Below are 19,548 nucleotides of genomic sequence, written 5' to 3'. Positions count from 1 at the left end.
CTGCCTTGAAAAAGTTTTAGACTATTTTAGAATAAAACAATTTATTTTAAATACAAAAGGAAATAAACATAAACCATTACAATATTCTTTGTTTGGGAAAAAAAAAAAAAACCTCATATACATTTTAAGATACAGTTGTGGTGACTATTACAAGATTCTGGCTGTAATACAAGACAGAAATAACTAATGTAATAAATAAATAATGTCTAAATAACTAATGTTCTTTATTAGTTACTAAATATAACCATGAGTTCAGGCCCATATAATTTCATATTCTTTAAGTCTTATAAAAGCAGAAATAAAATATAGCTGCAAGCAGCAATGACGGGGCCAAGCCCCTTATGGCCATTTTTGGCATGTTTGGACATTGGATGTTATTAGGAAACTTTTGACCATTGCACAATTCACATGGTTAAACACATTTGATCAAACAATCTTCAAAACTATAGCCTGTTGCTTTAAACAGCATGGCACTCATATAACAGTTTGTTTAATTTTACAGAGACTTGAGTTTTTGAAGGTGGAACCGCAGATATTGGCTCTATAGGACACAACATTATACACAATTTTATAAAGTTGCCCCACACAGGACTAGAACCCACAATCTCTTGGTCAGACGCCTGTCGCTCATCTCATTACACCACTGGGAAGTAGGGTTGTAATGATATACCGGTATGATGATATACCACAGTGTGAACACGTACGATTATCATATCATGTACATTTGCTTATTTACGGTAAACTGACAGAAATATATTATAATTGTAAAATAGAATGTACTTCTCAAAATAATAATAATGCAATTTATTTAAATATTATTTAAGGAATATAATTTTTGTCCATGCTTTAATTTAGAAAATCTCTGTTTTGCAGCACTTTGAAACAGAAACAGAAGCAGGCTCAGGGCTTGTGCCATTACTGATTGCAGCACTCAGTTGACGCAGGTTCACCAGGTTGTCGAGGAGAACCTTCGGTGTGAGAACAAGCACGCAAGAGCATTACTTAATATTTTAACCAGATTAGCATGTTATGCTAACTTAATGCTAATGTAACTATTGGTTAACCTTATATCTAAAGAGCCACATTAGAAAGAATGGCAACTGGTTAGCATGCTAAGCTAACTAACATAAGACAACAAACATTGGAGAGATATTTATCGGGAACGGTAGCAAATATCAAAAATCTGTTCAGTCTTTTCTGTGAGGCTCAGTCCAAAGACCATCTGAGACAATTTTGGACTGTAGACAGGACAGGAGTAGCAAAAAAACATTTTTTCATTTACTTCAATATGGAGGACAGGCACATTTAAGGAAAATGACAAATGACACCGTCAGAACTGGCACTAGCCAGGGAACTTAACAACAAAGAAAACAAATTTTGGAAAAAAATGTAAAAGTTATAAGCCTTTTTGCAAAAATCCTTATATCTCTGAAACTGTGTTCAAACTTCTCAGGTACCTTCAGTAGATTGTGATTATGATACTTACCAAAAACACCAAGCTTTTTCATTTTCTGATAAACTGTTCAAAAGTTATGAGCAAAAATAGCCATTTGTCATGACCTGTAGGTGGAACTGTTCCCAAATTTGGCATAGACCCTCTGATCATGGATCCGATGAAGCGTACCAATTTTCATTTTGATTGCTCAAAGTTTGGCCAAGATATAGCCTCTGGACCAATTTTGGGTTGACCTCGTTAAGTTTGTTAAGACAATGATGCCTCATTAAGACATCAAATCTGTTCAGTCATTTCTGTGTGGCTCGGTCCAAAGATCATCTGAGCCAATTTTTATAAGAATTGGACAAAATTTGAAGGAGGAGCAGCTAAAAAAACTGAATACTGTACTTTTTGAAATGACCACTCGTGTAATGGTCTTAAATGTAAGATGTTGAATGTGATCAGCATGAGAGGAATCAGCTGTACTAAGTTTCATTTTTCTAGAACAAAGAGTTCAATGGTAACCTTTAGAAAAGTGAATTTTTGAACTGGTGGTGGCGCTATAGAGTTGGTCCTAGAGACTCCAAAATTGGTCAATTCACTATTCATTACCATCACTACAAGTGTGCCAAATTTAATCATTTTTCATATTCCATTGATAGGGCTACCATAGATTCCCATTTGGGAGGAATAATAAGAAAACTAACGGATAACACTAAGGGCTTCAGCACAGCCCCTTTGGGGCTTGGCCCCTAATTATACCTTAACAAGCAGTGGATAAAGCCATAAAAAGAAGTTAAGATCCCAAATTTCCTTTGATGTCTAATAAGGAAAGCCAGTATAGTTACATAATTTTTAAACATGTAGTTGAGTCGAGAGGAGTGTTTACATAGGTTTGTCTTCTTTCAGAGTAGTGGTCAAGTGCAACTCATTTCGGATGCTGTTGAGTTCCACTAAGCCCTCTTGTAGCTGGTCTGCCACCTCTCTGATTTTGGCAGCAAATTCTGACTTTGCACCATTTTTAAGCTCATGAGAGTCCTTGGCCACAAAGTAGATGTCCATCCCAACAAAAAGCCCCGTCAAAACACCTGTAGATATACTAGCAATCTGCACAGCGCGTGCTGCAGTTGTTCCCGCTGCATTGGCTATCTGCATCACACGCATAATCTCATTGGCGTTCGTTAGAATAGCTTTGCCCGCCATGGCACCATCCTCATAGATATTGTCGAAACAAGGGAAGTCTCGATTATAGGCATTCTTCTTAATCTTATTCAGGTTGAACTTGCGTAGGTTTGTAATGCCTTGCTTGATGAACTTCATGCATTTGTTAAGGTCAGCCATCTTCGTCTGGTAGTCTTCTACAATGCGCTCCACCTTCTTGCGATCCATAGAGTTGTTAACGGTACTGGATATCCCAGCGGATGCAGAGGTAAGCCCACCTGCCATAGCAACTCCCAGGCCAACCGCAGTGACAATCAGAGAGGTTCCCATGGTGAAAGGTGCCAGGATGAGACCGGTTATGGTAGCAACACCTCCCACAGCGCTGGTGGAGCCACCGGTGATCTGGGCGATTTTAGTCTTCTTGTTGAATCGGTCCAGGCCGTCAGCAATGGCATGCAGGTCGATCACATGCTGCCACAGTCCTTCTGCTCGCTCGTTGAAAAGTTTATTAAACACGCGTATGCCTTTTTGCACCTTCTCAGCAGTTACAGCAAAAGCCCTGAGAAAAAGACGAGTAGTCAGTCAAATTCTCTTTATTTTCATGTCACACAAAGAATGAATTGGGACTTACTTGGCTTCCTCTTTCTCTGTCATGTTGTCACTTTTGGGCATGTCCTCCCATTCTGAATTGGAAAAAACAAAATGGGAGCAATGAATATCAAGTCAAAATCAGGATTGGCCATCTGTTCAAACTTGGTTAATGGATTAGTTCACTTTCAAATAAAATTTTCCTGATAATTTACTCACCCCCATGTCATTCAAAATGTTCATGTCTTTCTTTCTTCAGTCGAAAAGAAATTAAGGTTTTTGATGAAAACATTCCAGGATTATTCTCCTTATAGTGGACTTCAATGGACTCCAAACGGTTGAAGAATTACAGTTTCAGTGCAGCTTCAAAGGGCTTTAAACGATTCCAGACGAAGAATAAGTGTCTTATCTAGCGAAACGATCGGTCATTTTGGAAAAAAAAAAATGTAAATGTTTATGCTTTATAAACACAAATGATCACCTTCCAAGTAGGGCTGGGGGATATATCGCATGTGATTGTCACTCGCATTTTGTCAGTAAAGCCGGTTCCCTGATTACCGCTAAATCACATCACCTGCTTTCAAATGGAGCGGCATTTTATAGACAGAGCCGTAGATCACTGATAAGCCACGCAATATCACGTTCATTATCGAAGGCGTTCATCTGCGATATGAACGTGATATTGCGTGGCCTGGATCATTTGTTTATATAAAGCATATACAGTTGTTGTTTTTTTCGAAAATGAGTGATCGTTTCTCTAGATAAGACCCTTATTCCTCGTCTGGTATCATTTAAAGCTCTTTGAAGCTGCACTGAAACTGTAATTTTGACCTTCAACCGTTTGGGCTCCATTGAAGTCCACTATAAGGAGAATAATCCTGGAATGTTTTCATCCTTAATTTCTTTTCCACTGAAGAAAGAAAGACATGAACATTTTGGATGACATGGGGGTGAGTAAATTATCAGGAAATTTTTTTTTGAAAGTGAACTAATCCTTTAAGTTGATGTTAGTGTTTAAACTAAGAAGTTAAAGGATGGGTGGGGGTTATTTCTGAAAGTGGACAAATGTTTATGCCAACATGGTGGGAAAAACTCACGTTCCACAGTGCTCCACCAATCCATGAGGCCATCAAGATCCTGTGATAGATACATTTAGGATAACTAAAAAAATGGTCTATTTAGAAAAATAAAAAGTCTATTTTAGCAAACAAAATATTTATTGGACCAAACCTCCTCATCCTCTCTCTCATTTTCACTTAAACGGAACTCGTCTAGCCATTCCATGAGGGACTTCTTTTGGCCTTTAGTCTGATAAGGAAACAGAAAATAATGTCAAGTTATTCTGCAAGCAGAGATTAGACAATAGTGTGTAAAAGAGAACTTGTTGGGAAAATTCCAATGCAGGAACCTACAAAAATTGCAGAAGTTGCGAGTCAAATAGGAAGGTAGTTTGTTCATGTGGCTTTGTTTTTGTCACAGGTTGCAAAAAACACCATTTCTTGTGCCTGTTGCAATAAAATATAGGGGCCAAATACAAATCGGAAGCTAATTTGAGAGAATTTTTGTTCAGTTGTTGTTTTTTTTATCAAAATACAAAACTAATTTATTGCCACCTGACCTGTAGCATAAAACTGTTTATGAAGTTTTATTATTTTTAGGATACCACAACAGTTTCTCAGTTCTCATTCTTTGCTTGGTTGAGTCTTGTTTTCAGTCTCACGAGATTTATTTTGATGAAAAGAACTACTAGGACATTTCAGCACCTCTGCAAGGTCACTGCCACTGCCTCCATTTTGGTTTCCACTCTTCTTCTGCGTTGTTTTGTTCTGTAATAACAGCACATCATTTTATTGACTAACAACTGTGAGCATGTAAAAAAAAAAAAAAAAAAACATGAAAAAATACTTGTCTACCTTTGCTGCAGTCTGGGGCATAAATGGATTTTTGGGTTTCTTCTTTTGTCCTTTTTGCTGTGAAAATGTCATATGATTTAAATGCACTGATAAGGCCATCAGTATTCAGTTCAAATGGTAAGATGGGTGCAATTACTTTTGTATTTTCCTCTTGTCCAGGTGTCTCAGCCACTGTGTCAGGAATCTTTTCCAGGACTTCATTGCTATCGTCCTGCAATAATGAGTAGAATGCAAAGAACCCTAAGCCTATGTTTCAGAAATGACTTTAAAAAGTATGTTTATTAAGTGTGTTTGGCCTATAATATGTGTTGAACAAAAATATAGAGAATATAGAACCACAATTATGGGAAAATATAAAATGATAAACTAACAGAAGTGCCATTAAAAAAAAACTTTAGATGATCTGTCATGGTTGCCATTCAAAATGGCACCAATTGCTGCAAACTTTAGTTAAGTGCCACTTAAATCACCACTTGCTTTGTTATTGAGCTCCATTATTCACCCTGTCGAGATGGTCTTGCACAACAATTTGAGTCATATTCTACCTGGCACTCTGATGTGCATGTTGGTGCTTGTCTTCTATGTTTGGTTATAGCTATTTAGGCTAGGCCAATAAAAACTGAAAAGTATTGCTGAAAAAGCCCAAAGGTATGTTCAGATAACAGCTTCCAAACCAAGTTCCACAAGATTGCTAGATGAGTAGAAGCAACCCAACTAGTCTGTTTCAACATGTTTTCAATGAAGATCATAGTTTAGGGATGATGTTAAGGTGCCCCTATTATGCCTTTTTTAAGGTTCCTAATATTGTTTTGGGAGTCTCCTACAACAGGTTTACATGCATGCAAGGTAAAAAACACTTTCGTTTACTCATATTATACATTCAAAAACGATTCGTTAGAAGAATTTTGAAGAATCAGTCTCTCTGAACCCCTCCTTTCTGTGAGCCTACACAGCTCTGATTGATCAGATGGCCCAATCCTTTGTGATTGGTCTACTGCACGCACCGCATGCCCTTTGCCATAACTAAATGACAGCTATCAATTTGCAAGACATTGTATACAATGTATGGACAGAAAATATATCATCGATTTTACCGTATTAATTCAAGCCCAAGTCTGACGATGAAACATCTAAAGTAGTCAATCAACCAGAAACTGATTCAGGACTGGAATAGGACATTTCTCTATGGTAAGTGTCACCTTAGTTTGCCTTATTTATAAGATGTGATAGCAGCGTCACGGTTATACTTTATGTAGGTGCGCCTGTAGGAACTGTATCAGAATGCCAAGCGAGGCTGAAAACCTCTAACATAGCATAAACATTTAGGCCAGATGTGTACACACTTTTCGGCATAACTATTAACAAAGATAGTTATTTCACATTACAATGGGTGTTTACTGTTTACAGAGAGAATACTTCAACTAGTTAGCACGGACTAGCATCTTAACATCTTATTACAATACAGATAGAGCTCCACTCTACTGTAATAATAAAAATGCAGTTTGTTTTACAGTTATGTAAGCAAACCGAGCCCACAGCTATGTTGTAAACTCCCACATTAGCCGAGCACAAAGGTGAATATCTGATAATGCATTACACTTTGTAAACAAAAGTCGTGCTCCATCCTTGATCATTACTCCAAGCTGCATTAATCAACACATTTTTAGACAATATCAGACCCACATCTGAATAGCAGAACTACAGAAACATGAGTTAGCCGGTTAGCAGGAGATAAGGGTGTACGTTACACAACATACCATACAAAACTACTAATCTTGAATAATTGCTAGAAAATATAAACATCAGTTATTAATCATGGTTACAGGTTGAGATTCAGAGGAGCAAGCTGGTCCAAATAAACTGGGCATTGATCCATATTTTAAGACCAAGCATTTTGTGAATCCTGCGTTAAACTCCTCAAGGTTTGAGAAGCAGTCATCAGTAAAATGACGGGAACACAACAAAAGATTGTACTGCTGTGGTATTGTTGAAAAAAAAAGAATTTTCACTGGCGTCTGCACGTGCAATAAGTGGGCGGGCAATATGCTAATGTTACATTGTGATGTCACAACAAAACGGCTTGGGATTCATTTTACAAATGACTCGTTTAATTGACTCCGAGTCGACTTTTACTTTTGAGAAACTCTGAAAACTTTATATACGGTGCACTTTCAGATTTAAAGGTTCCCTAGATTCAAAATTTGAATTTACCTCGGCATAGTTGAATAACAAGAGTTCAGTACATGGAAAAGACATACAGTGAGTCTCAAACTCCATTGTTTCCTCCTTCTTATATAAATCTCATTTGTTTAAAAGACCTCAGAAGAACAGGCGAATCTCAACATAACACTGACTGTTATGTAACAGTCGGGGTGTACGCCCCCAATATTTGCATATGCCAGCTCATGTTCCCAACATTATGAAAGGCATTAGACAAGGGCAGCCAATATTAACGTCTGGATGTGCACAGCTGAATCATCAGAATAGGTAAGCAAGCAAGAACAAAAGCGAAAAATGGCAGATGGAGCGATAATAACTGACATGATTCATGATAACATGATATTTTTAGTGATATTTGTAAATGTTTTGTTACCATGTTGCTAATGTACTGTTAAATGTGGTTAAAGTTACCATCGTTTCTTACTGTATTCACGGAGACAAGAGCCATCGCTATTCATTTTTAAACACTTGCAGTCTGTATAATTCATAAACAACTTCATTCTTTATAAATCTCTCCAACAGTGTAGCATTAGCCATTAGCCATGGAACACAGCCTCAAACTCATTCAGAATCGATGTAAACATCAAAATAAACACTGTTCCAAAGACTATAGAATAACACAAGACGTGTCACTCGTATTGTTTTGAATGGGAGAAAGTGTAACGCGCAATATGGCGGAATAAGTCCGGCCTTCTAAAGCCAAAGCCAATTGCCGACTGGTAAAATCATCGCGTCACTTCAGCGGCCGTTAGAATCTCCGGTTTCTATAGAAACAGTCAGACGCGCGCCTCCGAAGAGACCCGCATTTAGGTCTGTGCATGCGCATTGGCTTGATCCAGCCTGAAAAAATACAGTTTTTTTTGTCATGATTCGAGCGTTTAGAAACTAAATTTATGAGTCGGTTGTTGTTAGATTTCATTGGTGATTTCAAATATCAAATTTAACCATATGGTTGGCGAACAGTTTGAGAATCTGATGTTTCTCCATTCAAAGAGATAGGAGCTGCATGATGCCCAGGATGCCCGAGAGGCGTTTCAAAGATGGCCGCCGAGTGAAATGACTTGTCTTAAAAGAGACTTTGACTGTACTTATGCGATTAGACATGCTGCATGATGAACACTTTGTAAAGATACATTTTGAGGGTTATATTAGCTGTTTGAACTTTTTTTATGTTGTTTAAGGCAAGCGCGAGCTCTTGGGGCGTGGAGCACGAGATTTAAAGGGCCACACACCCTGAATCGGCTCATATTTAATTATGCCCCAAAATAGGCAGTTAAAAAAAATGAATTAAAAAAAATCTATGGGGTATTTTGAGCTTAAACTTCACAGACACATTCAGGGGACACCTTAGACTTATATTACATCTTTTTAAAAAAAGTTCTAGGGCACCTTTAAAACTTATGCAATAGGTTTTTTATTGACACCCTGCATGAAAGGTAATTTTCAAAAATCAATAATAGGGGCACTTTAATACTGCGTGTGCCCTTTTTAATAATCAAACAATACAGGAATAGACATCTCGAAAAAATTACATCTCGAAGAACCAGAATAATAATTTTAAAAAACATAATATGATGATACAATAATATTTTTAATAATAAATATTATAAAAAAATAATACAATTAAAATAAAATAAATAAAATATACCATCACATTTTGGTAGTCAAATCAACAGCACTTAAATGTTCCTCATATTATACACCAGCGAGAGATGAAAATGCATATTTACCTGTTTATGGCTTGGTTGGCTCTCTAAATCAGAACCCATATCCTGGTATAAAAGAGAAAAGTGCATCCTTGACAATAATTTGATGAAAATGCCTTTGTCTTTTGAGATTCAATTGTTAAAGGAGGTCCTGATTCATCCAATTATGTGTGTAATAAACCTGAGCTGTAATTTAGCTGGCAAATAACTGGGTTACATATTTAAAAAAAAAAAAAGTATGCCCACCTGCATGGATTTTGACTGTTTAACGTCAGGTTTCTCCGTAGACTCCAAGAACTGTTGTGTTTTTTCCATGCCCTGCTGGGGAAGCAGATGCCTTCATATTACAACATGTTTTATCACCTATCAAGAACTCTGTGAGACAGTTAGTGAGGTTTAACTCACAATACATGGAACATACTATACATAGAGAGGTATCAGAAAGTGAAAGTGAGAGAGACAGAGACTAATATAGGATTATCCAGGCAGACTTACTTCAGCAGTGGAGTGATGGTCACAGCTGTCATCGACTTTAGAAAGTTCTCTGTCCATTATAAGAATTATTTAATGGAGGACTGAGAGTCAGAAGAGCAAAAACAGGACTATTAAACACTCATAATGTTGCGGTCAGAACAAACATCACATGCTGAAAGTTCACTTTGAACAGGAGACAGAGAAAGAAAGGCGTTTTTTGTTGAAAAATGACCTTCATGACTCAACACTGAATGCTGCGGGGCAAAACAGACCCCAGATCAGCAACCTCTATAAAAATACCTCTAGTCTAGGTAAAAGATTGAGACTGAAGACAGACAGACGGGTGACAGCTCAGTGTAAGGGTTTTTGAGAAATTAAATCAAAGTAACGGATGTTAGTCCCGTAGCCTCGGGCAAGTCAACAAGTCAAATCACAGGATTTATTTAAAATAATAAACGCATCTATGTCTCTCTCGGGCGTTTCCCGAACATGTCAGTGCTTTCCCAACATATGCATTATGTTATAAAAAAAAATGTTTTTACAAATATAGGTGGTTAAAAGTTGGAGAAACAAGAAGACATGCTCAACTTACCGCACAGGCGCACACCGTCCACTTCCCAAAGGGAAAAAAAGTGTGTTAAAAGAGTATCGAGAAGGAAAATAAACCCGCTGTCTATCTGTGAATTGAAAGACAACTGTGTACTTTAAACGGTTTCCATGTTATTTGTTTTCTTTTGACGTGCAGCAGTTTGCCTCGCAGTGTGAATTATCGAAATGTTATTAAACTCCGCCCTTGTGTTTGACTTGTGCCCGTCTGGTAAATCCATGGACGGCAGTCAGGTGGTGCTGCTTCCTGCATAATGTGTGTGTGTATATATATGTATATGTAAGAAAGAAAGAGAGATTGGGGAGGGGGTCAACTTTATAAATAATTGCATTTTTAAATTTAAAAATGCAATTTGTATTTATGTACATTTTCTACATTTTTTTTTGTTTTTTTTTTTTGTTTTGTTTTTTTACACGTTCCATACTTTTGAATGGGTCTCAACAATAAAAATATTTTACAAATCTGATAAATTATCTATTGCAATATTATTATCGTTGTTGTTGTTGTTGTTGTTTAGAGCTTAAAAATATAAGTCACATCAGATCATAACCAAACTGAACAAGCTTGAATTAAATATTTGTTCATGTTTGTTCTGCTTTAATTTTAAATGTTTAGCATTTTGGTGAAAACCCATTAAAACTAAGCAATCATGTCTCATTTCCACAACTTGGGAATACACAGCCCTGAATATATAATATATATATTCAGTTTTTGTAGCTGGAAGGTGAAGTTTGCACTGTACAACCATGTTGTTTGCATTTTCTTTCTGGGCAACATCGTTTCAACCAGCATCAGTGTTTCAAACTGCTTCTGAGGTGACTGTAGACGGGTGTTATTTATAAAATTGCAGGTTATTTATGATATGAAACAAAGTCCCAGCTTTCAAACTGTGTATTTTTTTAAGAAATTCAAACAATAAAAAACGTTTTGTGGCTCTTTAATTTGTCATGACAGATCGCTGTAGCGCCTCAGCTCAAGCGGCTCGTGAACAGATTATCTCTATCTATTAGTTAATTTATAGCATCAAATAAACATGATCAGAAGGAATGTTGTTTCACAACATTTTTCAAGTTCAAGTCCACTGAGATTAATCTTCTAACTCCTGACTGCTTTGTCGGACAAAATGGCGGATCCAGCATTATGATTGGTTAAATCGCTTGTCAATCAAACTCCCGCTGAAGGGTCAATTACATGCATGTGACAGTTGTAAGTCATTCACCACCAACTGGCAGCAGGAAGTGAGTCTCTTTCAAAATGCTTTGAAATCGCCCTCTTATTTTTACCCAATTTGCTTCAAACTTTGTCAGAATAATGTCAAGACACTGCAGATGTAGTCCTGCAAAAGGATTCTTGATATCTTGAATACTGTTGTCATGGCAACACATCCAACTTTAATATTTTTAGGTCATTTTGAGACCCTTAGCATGCTTGAAATTTCAACTTGACACACACATAAGAGTTGTCAGCCAGTAGACATGGGCAAAGTCTTAATAATGGGCATGTGGAGGGGCTGAATAGCGCCCCCTTTTGACTAAAGTGGGTGGTTAGTTTTACCTACAGTTACCAAACTTGGTACATATATTGTTCTTATCGAGCCGGACAACTTTCTAATTTACAGTCATTAGCTCCAAACACATGGGCATAAATAGGCTGACTTGTGCTAGAGAGCAAAAGACTAATATTTCATTATCAAAGTGGTTTTAGGAAAGGGCGAAACACTCTGGATGCAGTTCTTTGTTTGGAAGATGATATCAGAAAGGCACAAATAAATAAAGAGGTAATAGTGGGAGTTCCCTTTGACATCAAAAAGGCATACAGCATGCTATATGGAAAGAAGGTCTTTTAATTAGACAGATTGGAAATTAAGGGGGAAAATGTACAATCGCATAATGAGTATTTTGTGGTATTCAACATACGCTTTAAAATGTATATGATACTGGATATCAAGGGTGTGCGGGGTGAAATAAAATTAGGCATTTAAAAGCTCTATGAAGAAAGTTAAAACATGGGAAACTCAAAAAGCAAACAATATTTCATGGCTTTCAGAGCTAAAATCTCTTTTAAAAGTGTTATGGCTTCTTCAGCTCCCTGAACTTTGCCTTCAGAGTGAAAGCATCTTCCCAGTGTGAACTCTCGTGTGAATCTTCAGCCTTGATCTACATGTGAATCCATTTTAACAGTGAGGGCAGGTGACAGATTATTCAGCTTCTGTTTTTCCTTTCTCATTAACATCCATCAGGTCTAAAAGAAACATTAAATCAAGTGAGATTTTAAATGAGAAACAAATGTGAAATGAAAAATAAAGGCCGAAGTCAAGATCACTGATGGGTTCAATAGTCATTTTAATCGCATCAAATTTGTTTAACATAATAATCATGCACAGCAGTTGTCAATGTCATGAAGACGATTTGTGTTATAAATCACTTTGGTCATTAAACTCTAAGTGGCGCAGGTTTGACATGTAATCTGTAAGCAATCACAGTTTCCTGCATAACACAAGCTGACTGGCCGCTGCTTCTTGATATTTACACAGTTTGGTTCAGTGTTTGGTCAAAGAAAATAGTTGAAATATTTTCTACATTGCTTCATTAGCAAGTGAATATTCCTGCCCACTGTGAAAGTCTCCATTATTTCTATCCAAAATCATTTTGCATCAAACAATTGTGTTTAATGTGAAAGGACATTTTACCTGCACTTTAGGCTTTTCCTTTATGAAATTTATATAAAATATAAATATACACATGGCTTGAGTAAAGCTTGGACTAATTTTCATTTTAAAGTGAACTAATCCTATAATTCACTTTATGTGCTTTAATTTCTCATGTTTTTATTCTTGTCCTGAAACAATGTAAATGTAGTGAGCATCAGCATGTTGTTCAGCATGATGAATGAATGAGGAATCAAGAATAAACACTGACCTCTTTGTTCTTCAGTATCATGATGTCTCATTCTGCACAGTCTCTCTGTCCTTTCCTTCCAGATGCTTTCTGGTAGTTCTGCCAAAAAACAAACAAACATCATTACAGACATTATATGAGATCAACCAACAAAATGTTTTGTTGTTAAGAAACTATGAATAAATATAGTAAATAATAAATAATAAGTTATATAGCGATTTTTCTCAATCATGTCAGGGGTCTCTTCTCAGTTCTCAGCCACCACCAGTGCGCAGTAGCTGAATGATGTGACGGCACCAGTGCGCTCACCACACACCGGCTATAGTTGGAGAGGAGAGAGAGCCAGTTCGGTGGGATTATCAGGGGACCATGATTAATAAAGACCAATGGAGGAAATTTGGCACCGGGTTACACCCCTACTCTTTATGCAATGGGATTTTTATGACCACAGTGAGTCAGGACCTCAGTTTAACGTCTCATTCGAAGGACGGTGCTTGTACTGTGCTTGACACTATACTGTGGTGGCAGGAGGACCCACACAGACCATGAGCAGCGCCCCCTGCTGGCCTCACTAACACCTCTTCCAGCAGCAGCCCAGTTTTCCTAGGAGTCGCCCATCCATGTCCTGGCTAGACTCTAGGGCTGGGTATTGACAATTTTCACAAATCGATTACTATTCACATGATTTCGGTTCGATTACAATTTCGATTAGATTATTTTGGATGTAGTATTTCAGTTACAGTACATGGCAAATTTTCTAGAGGAAAAGAATTTCAACTAATGCTATAAACTTCATACAGGAGCCAGTTGATACTACTATAATAATAATAATAATAATAATAATAATAAAGGTTAAATTAACTTATTTACATACAAACACTTAAATTACACTCAATTATGTTTTTGTTATAAATAAAGTTTACAGTTACAAAAATCATATTTCTACTTCAATTCGTTTTTATGAAATATAAACATTTAAATTGCGGCTGTCATAACTGATTTATTCAAACATGCATTAAATATTGAAGAACATTAAAAATGATAATGAATATAGCTATATTTATCAGAATGTTGCTTTGAGCACTTTTTTAGCCGACTACTGAGTTTAAGGTCACTGAATATGTTTTTCTGAGGTAAATGTGACGTTACATTGTTTACAAGCTGTTTTATTGACGTCTTTCCGAGGTTGAAACACTGATTGAACGATTACAGGAGACATGATATTGCTTTCGGTAAGTTGTACTGTGTATTTTAAGTTAAACATGCATGAACATCTGAAGGTATGTTAAAATTTTTAACATACCTTCAGATGTTCATGCATGTTTATTTTGCGCTGTAACTGGTTTTAAAGCGGAGGAGAGGATGTTCACATGCGCTCATGCTGCCGCTTCTCTTGAACTGGGGCGCTAAAGCGATCTGTCACGCCACATTAAACAGTGCCAGAACGGCATTTATTTTTTGAATCTCATAAGATGGACGTCATTTGAAATCTGAGACTTTGCTTCATATCGAAAGCAAAAAAGCACAAAGATTATTGCAATTTATTGGATGGGATGCGTTATATATTCTGCTCATTCATCAACTGAAAACAGACTAATCGATTCTTGGGATTTAAGAATCAATATCGGTTTGTAAAAATGGGAATAGATTAAAATCAAGAAATCAATATTTTTTACCCAGCCCTACTCGACTCGAACCTGCATATCTTCAGTGAGCAACCAGTCTTGGGCTACAGGATGATTTGGCTGTGAAGATCTTTATTGCTCAGCACATAAAGATGAACTACTTACCGTGATTTCACACTGTGGTGATGTGGTTTCTCCACTGCATGGATCTTCATGTGTAGATTCAGGTGACTTTTAAAGGCAAAACTCATTCCACACTGATCACACGCGTGCGGCTTCTCTCGGTTGTGGGTCCTCTCATGTGCTTTCCGATTTGATGACAAATTAAATCTCTTGTCACAGTATGAACACTTGTATGGTTTTGCTCCAGTGTGAATTATCTGGTGTAGTTTTAAGCAGTTTGCCGTACTGAAAGTCTTCCCACACTCAAAGCACATATAATCTCTTACATCAGCATGTATTTTCTCATGTGCATGTAAACTTTGCAGCAAGGAAAAACTCTTTCCGCATACAGAACATGAATGTGGCTTAACCTTGCTATGAACTGTCAGGTGTGTCTTCAGAGCGGATGACGTAGGGAATTTTTTGCCGCACTGATCGCAAGTGAACGGCTTCTCTCCAGTGTGGATCCTCATGTGAAGCTTAAGACTATTTTTATTTGGGAATCTCTTTTCACATTGTTCACACATGAACGGTTTTTCTCCAGTGTGGATATGTGTTCTTTAAGGTGTGCCGATTGTGTGAACCTCTTCCCACATGTATTGCATGCATACGGCTTCTCTCCCGTGTGGATTCTCATGTGCCCTCTGAGATGTGGTTTTTGCGTGAAACTAATCCCGCATTGATCACATGTGTACGGCTTCTCTCCGGTATGAACTCTCATGTGAAGCTCAAGACTTTGTTTGCTTGAGAATCTCTTTTCACACTGTTCACACTTGAACGGCTTCTCTCCAATGTGGATTCTCATGTGATGCTGAAGATTTAGTTTGAATGGGAAACTCTTTCCACATTGATCACACGTGAACGGCTTCTCTCCAGTATGAACTCTCATGTGACGCTCAAGATTGCTTTTGATTGGGAATCTCTTTTCACACTGATCACACTTGAACGGCTTCTCTCCGGTGTGGATCCTCATGTGAACCTGAAGATTTTTTTTGTTTGGGAAACTGCTTTCACATTGATCACATGCATGCAGATTCTCTTCAGCGTGGATCTTCATGTGTAGATTAAGATTTCTTTTTTGTGCGAAACTCTTCCCGCATTGATCACATGTGTACGGCTTCTCTCCAGAATGAACTCTCATGTGAAGCTCAAGACGTTGTTTGTTTATAAATCTCTTTTCACACTGATCACACATGTACGGCTTCACTCCGGTGTGGATACTCATGTGAAACTTAAGATTCAATGTATCTGTGAAACTCTTTCCACATTGATCACATGGAAACGGCTTCTCTCCGGTGTGGATCATCATGTGTCTTTTCAGGTGTGCCGATTGCGTGAAACTCTTCCCACAAACATCACACTTGAAAGGCTTCTCTCCAGTCACAGTGTGAAGTCTCATGTGACACTTAAGATTTGGTTTGTGTGTGAAACTCATGCCACACTGATCACATGTGAACGGCTTTTCTCCGGTGTGGATCCTCATGTGTCCTTGAAGATGAATTTTTTGTGTGAAGCTCTTCCCACACTGAGTGCAGGGGAAAGATTTATTGGCTTTTCTTTTCTTTAAAAATATCTTTTTAGATTTTGAGCGACTTTTTTCTCCAGATTTGAAATTATGATTTTCCTCCACTTCACTTGGTTCATCACTCTCCATGTTCTCTTCCATCAGTTCTGAAATTAAAGAAAAATGTTTTATTATTTACAACAAAACATTCATCCAAGCACATACCTCTATACACTGAATTAATAATACATTGTAAATATGTTCATTATTTAACAACAAATATTTTTCAAGACCATTTTAAGACCAATATATTAAAATGAAGCACATGAATTTGCAGGCATATCATAATACTAAGTGGGGCAGCCGGTGACAGCGCCCCCACAGTTTTCCAATGTAAATCTGTGGTGAAAAAATGGAACTGCAGTACGCTCTAATTGAGAGTCAGTGGGGCAGATTTCCGACCAGATAACCCGCTCATTTTCACATTACCTTACCTAAAAACCTCGCTCCAGACCAATATCAGTCCGCTTCAGATATGTGTCTGCATCAGGTCAGTAACTAGTTTGCATGTCTGTTCATCCTGTGTGGAGTAGTGTATCAAATCAATGAAAGTAAACAACCTTTATAGGCTACGTGTGAATAGCTTTTATAAATGGTAATCGTTTTCCTCACTGGAATTCCTACACAATTTGGATTATTCTAAATCATTTGGATGCAATAAGTACTGCATTAAGGCAATTCTAAAGGGCCGTTCACAATGCATCTTTTTTCGCGCTAAAATTCGTTATTTCAAATGTAGCCGTGCACAACTTTTCAGAAAGCCACAAGCGCACCGCAGGTCATGTGACAAGAACCAACCGATCAGCTTCACAGGGTTGCCAGATTTTCAGACAAATTCTCTAATCGCATTTCAGGGATGTCCCACGGAAAATTCGCATTCCAGGGGCCAAATATCAAGTTATTTTGGGTCGATTCAACCTGCAGACATTAAAAACAACCTGCAGCGACAATGTAAAAGTAGCCCAATTCCATGGGAAAGATGGAGAAACAGTCAACTTCACTGTTTCTCTTAGTAGAATGAAAATAATCTGTTGTTTAAACTGTGATTAAAATATAGAAAGTGGTCAAAGAACACTCCCTTTGCAGTCACTAGAGCTGTCAATCAAATAGTGTGAGTTCATAAGTGACTGAGTTTTGAACTATCAAAAGAAATCGAGTTGCAATGACGAGACCAGTGGTTCATACCATTCATGCGCTCAACAATGTTCATCACTGCTACCTTTGATGCCATGAACTATAAAGCCATACATATAATCAACACTTTTCACGATTAGTTAACCTGTAATAGTAAAAACGTGCTAAAAGTTTAAGAGAGTTCCACACGTTAAGCTTAGCCATTTTAAAGATTTTAGCCAATCACAGCAGTCGGCATTTACACTGAAGTCTCACCGCAGACATGCACTTCAAAAAGAGCATTCAAATCTGAGGGCTAAAATAGGAAAAATGCCTAAATTATAAAAAAAATTGATGTAAAAGTTGTACTAACATTATAAGTGCACTCCAGGAAACATTATAAAACAATGCATTTCATGACCTCTTTAACCCTGGAATGCAGATTTGTGGAAACATATTATAATCTACTAGAGACAGTAATGTCATAACAGCACTGGAACGGTCTTTTGTGACATTTGAATTCTCCACTGTAATGTGATCTTGTGTGTAATACAGCACAGTGATTGGATTAAATGACTTAATTCTCATGAATAACGCTGAGAAAAGCTAAGAAGCATGTCAACGTACATTTTTACCGTCCAGCAGTGGCAGCCAATCAGTATTTAACGCATATATCTCACTTTTTTTGTGACGTCGGTTTAACTTTGCTTTTTAAACCATAATGAAATAATTCAGAAAAACTAACCACTTTTCACTTAATAATAAACATAATGAGTGCTATTGTCGTTTTAACAGCCATATCTGTTAACATCTCCAACAGATGTTTTAAGTCATGACTCTTAAAGTACTCCGACCAAGACAAACATTCTCCAAATGGAGGCAATAAATAACAACTGGAGTTTGCAATGATTGGGATCACAGACTTGGGGAGTTCACACCTTGTTGAGGAACAGGAGGTTATCTGGATGGAGAACCAGGGAAAGGACACACAATCCCTCTGGAGTAGGCAAAGCATTTCTCTCTAACTTCTACATTTTGGTCAGCTTCCCTGGACATGAGACCATTGTACCAGTCGAGACATTTCAAATGATTGTTAATCCACTTGCATTGACATTTAACATTATATTTTTATATGATCATTCTGAGTGAACTGAGTGAAGGGAAGGAGGAACAAATGTGAAGGAATGACAGGAGGGAAAGAAACTTTCCCACACTTTCACTCTGTGGGGTGTGAAAACAGATGCCTGTGTGTGTTTGTATTGTCCATATCTCAGAAGATCAATGTTTCTGGGGTAATTTTTAGCCTTACACTGTCACTTATGACCAGAGCGGTAATATTTCCTCTGTAATGTACCGCATTCATCACCTCTCTTACCAAAGTTAATAAGAAGAATAATCTCTTTAACTATGAATAACTTCTGAAATACAACTTTATTAGTAACTATAAATAAGCTTTTACTTAAGTTAAGCTACATTAAGAAATGTCCAACATTTTGGTAACATGGTTGCAAAAAAAATTGTGAACCAGATATAAAATAAGGGAGCTAAAAAAAATTGTTGACAATAAATATGAAAGTTTCTCAAACCTCCCTGAATACTGAGTCTTTGTTAAAAATCTGTAGCCATTTCATAGTTTAACTTATTTAAATCTGATGAAGTTCTTGAATTTTTCTAACACGATCATGAATGAATGAAGAATAAACACCAACCTCTTTGTTCTTCAGTATCTTCAGTGTGTTTCATTCTGGATCACTCAAGTTCTCACTGTCCTCTTTAACAAACTCAGTCTGTGATTTCAGCTCTCCCCGATGCTCATCTGATGGGAAATAATCCAGGATTTATTGGTGAACTGTTGTGGGAGGAGCTTCACCGATGATGAATTTCAGTGTGGGAGGAGCTTATCTGCTGACTGCCAAAATAAAAAATATATATCCGGTACAGTTTGTTTTATAATAAATGGCACATCTAAGCATTTATGTTTGTCTGTCATCATAAAGTAACTGATGTTAATTCATAAATTATTTTTTATTGCTAATCCTAACATTATTCTTCTTCGTCATTAAAATACAGCCTAGATAGATAG

General features: G+C 37.2%; 1 protein-coding gene across 6 annotated transcripts; it reads right to left on the bottom strand.

The window, feature by feature from the left end:
* Window positions 1-97: 97 nt before the first annotated feature.
* Window positions 98-19,280, bottom strand: apol1 (apolipoprotein L, 1). Of its 6 annotated transcripts, none has more exons than XM_067363097.1 (12): window positions 14,792-15,250; window positions 10,090-13,100; window positions 9,519-9,598; window positions 9,270-9,344; window positions 9,048-9,089; window positions 5,234-5,308; window positions 5,098-5,154; window positions 4,948-5,010; window positions 4,415-4,492; window positions 4,282-4,321; window positions 3,228-3,279; window positions 98-3,155 (listed from the first exon to the last, which is right to left on the bottom strand). In XM_067363097.1, exons 3-12 carry the CDS (start codon window positions 9,573-9,575, stop codon window positions 2,321-2,323), a joined length of 1,374 nt encoding a protein of 457 aa, XP_067219198.1. In that variant the 5' UTR covers window positions 9,576-9,598; window positions 10,090-13,100; window positions 14,792-15,250; the 3' UTR covers window positions 98-2,320. The 6 variants fall into 6 exon arrangements, 5 of the variants coding, with proteins under 5 accessions (XP_067219198.1, XP_067219200.1, XP_067219197.1 ...); XM_067363099.1 differs by having other exon boundaries at window positions 9,270-9,341; XM_067363096.1 differs by having other exon boundaries at window positions 9,519-12,345; window positions 13,023-13,100.
* Window positions 19,281-19,548: the final 268 nt, after the last annotated feature.

Source organism: Chanodichthys erythropterus, chromosome 16 (genome assembly GCF_024489055.1).
Source record: "Chanodichthys erythropterus isolate Z2021 chromosome 16, ASM2448905v1, whole genome shotgun sequence".
In the NCBI taxonomy this organism is placed as follows: Eukaryota; Metazoa; Chordata; class Actinopteri; order Cypriniformes; family Xenocyprididae; genus Chanodichthys; species Chanodichthys erythropterus.
This window is presented reverse-complemented; position numbering and strand designations above follow the sequence as displayed.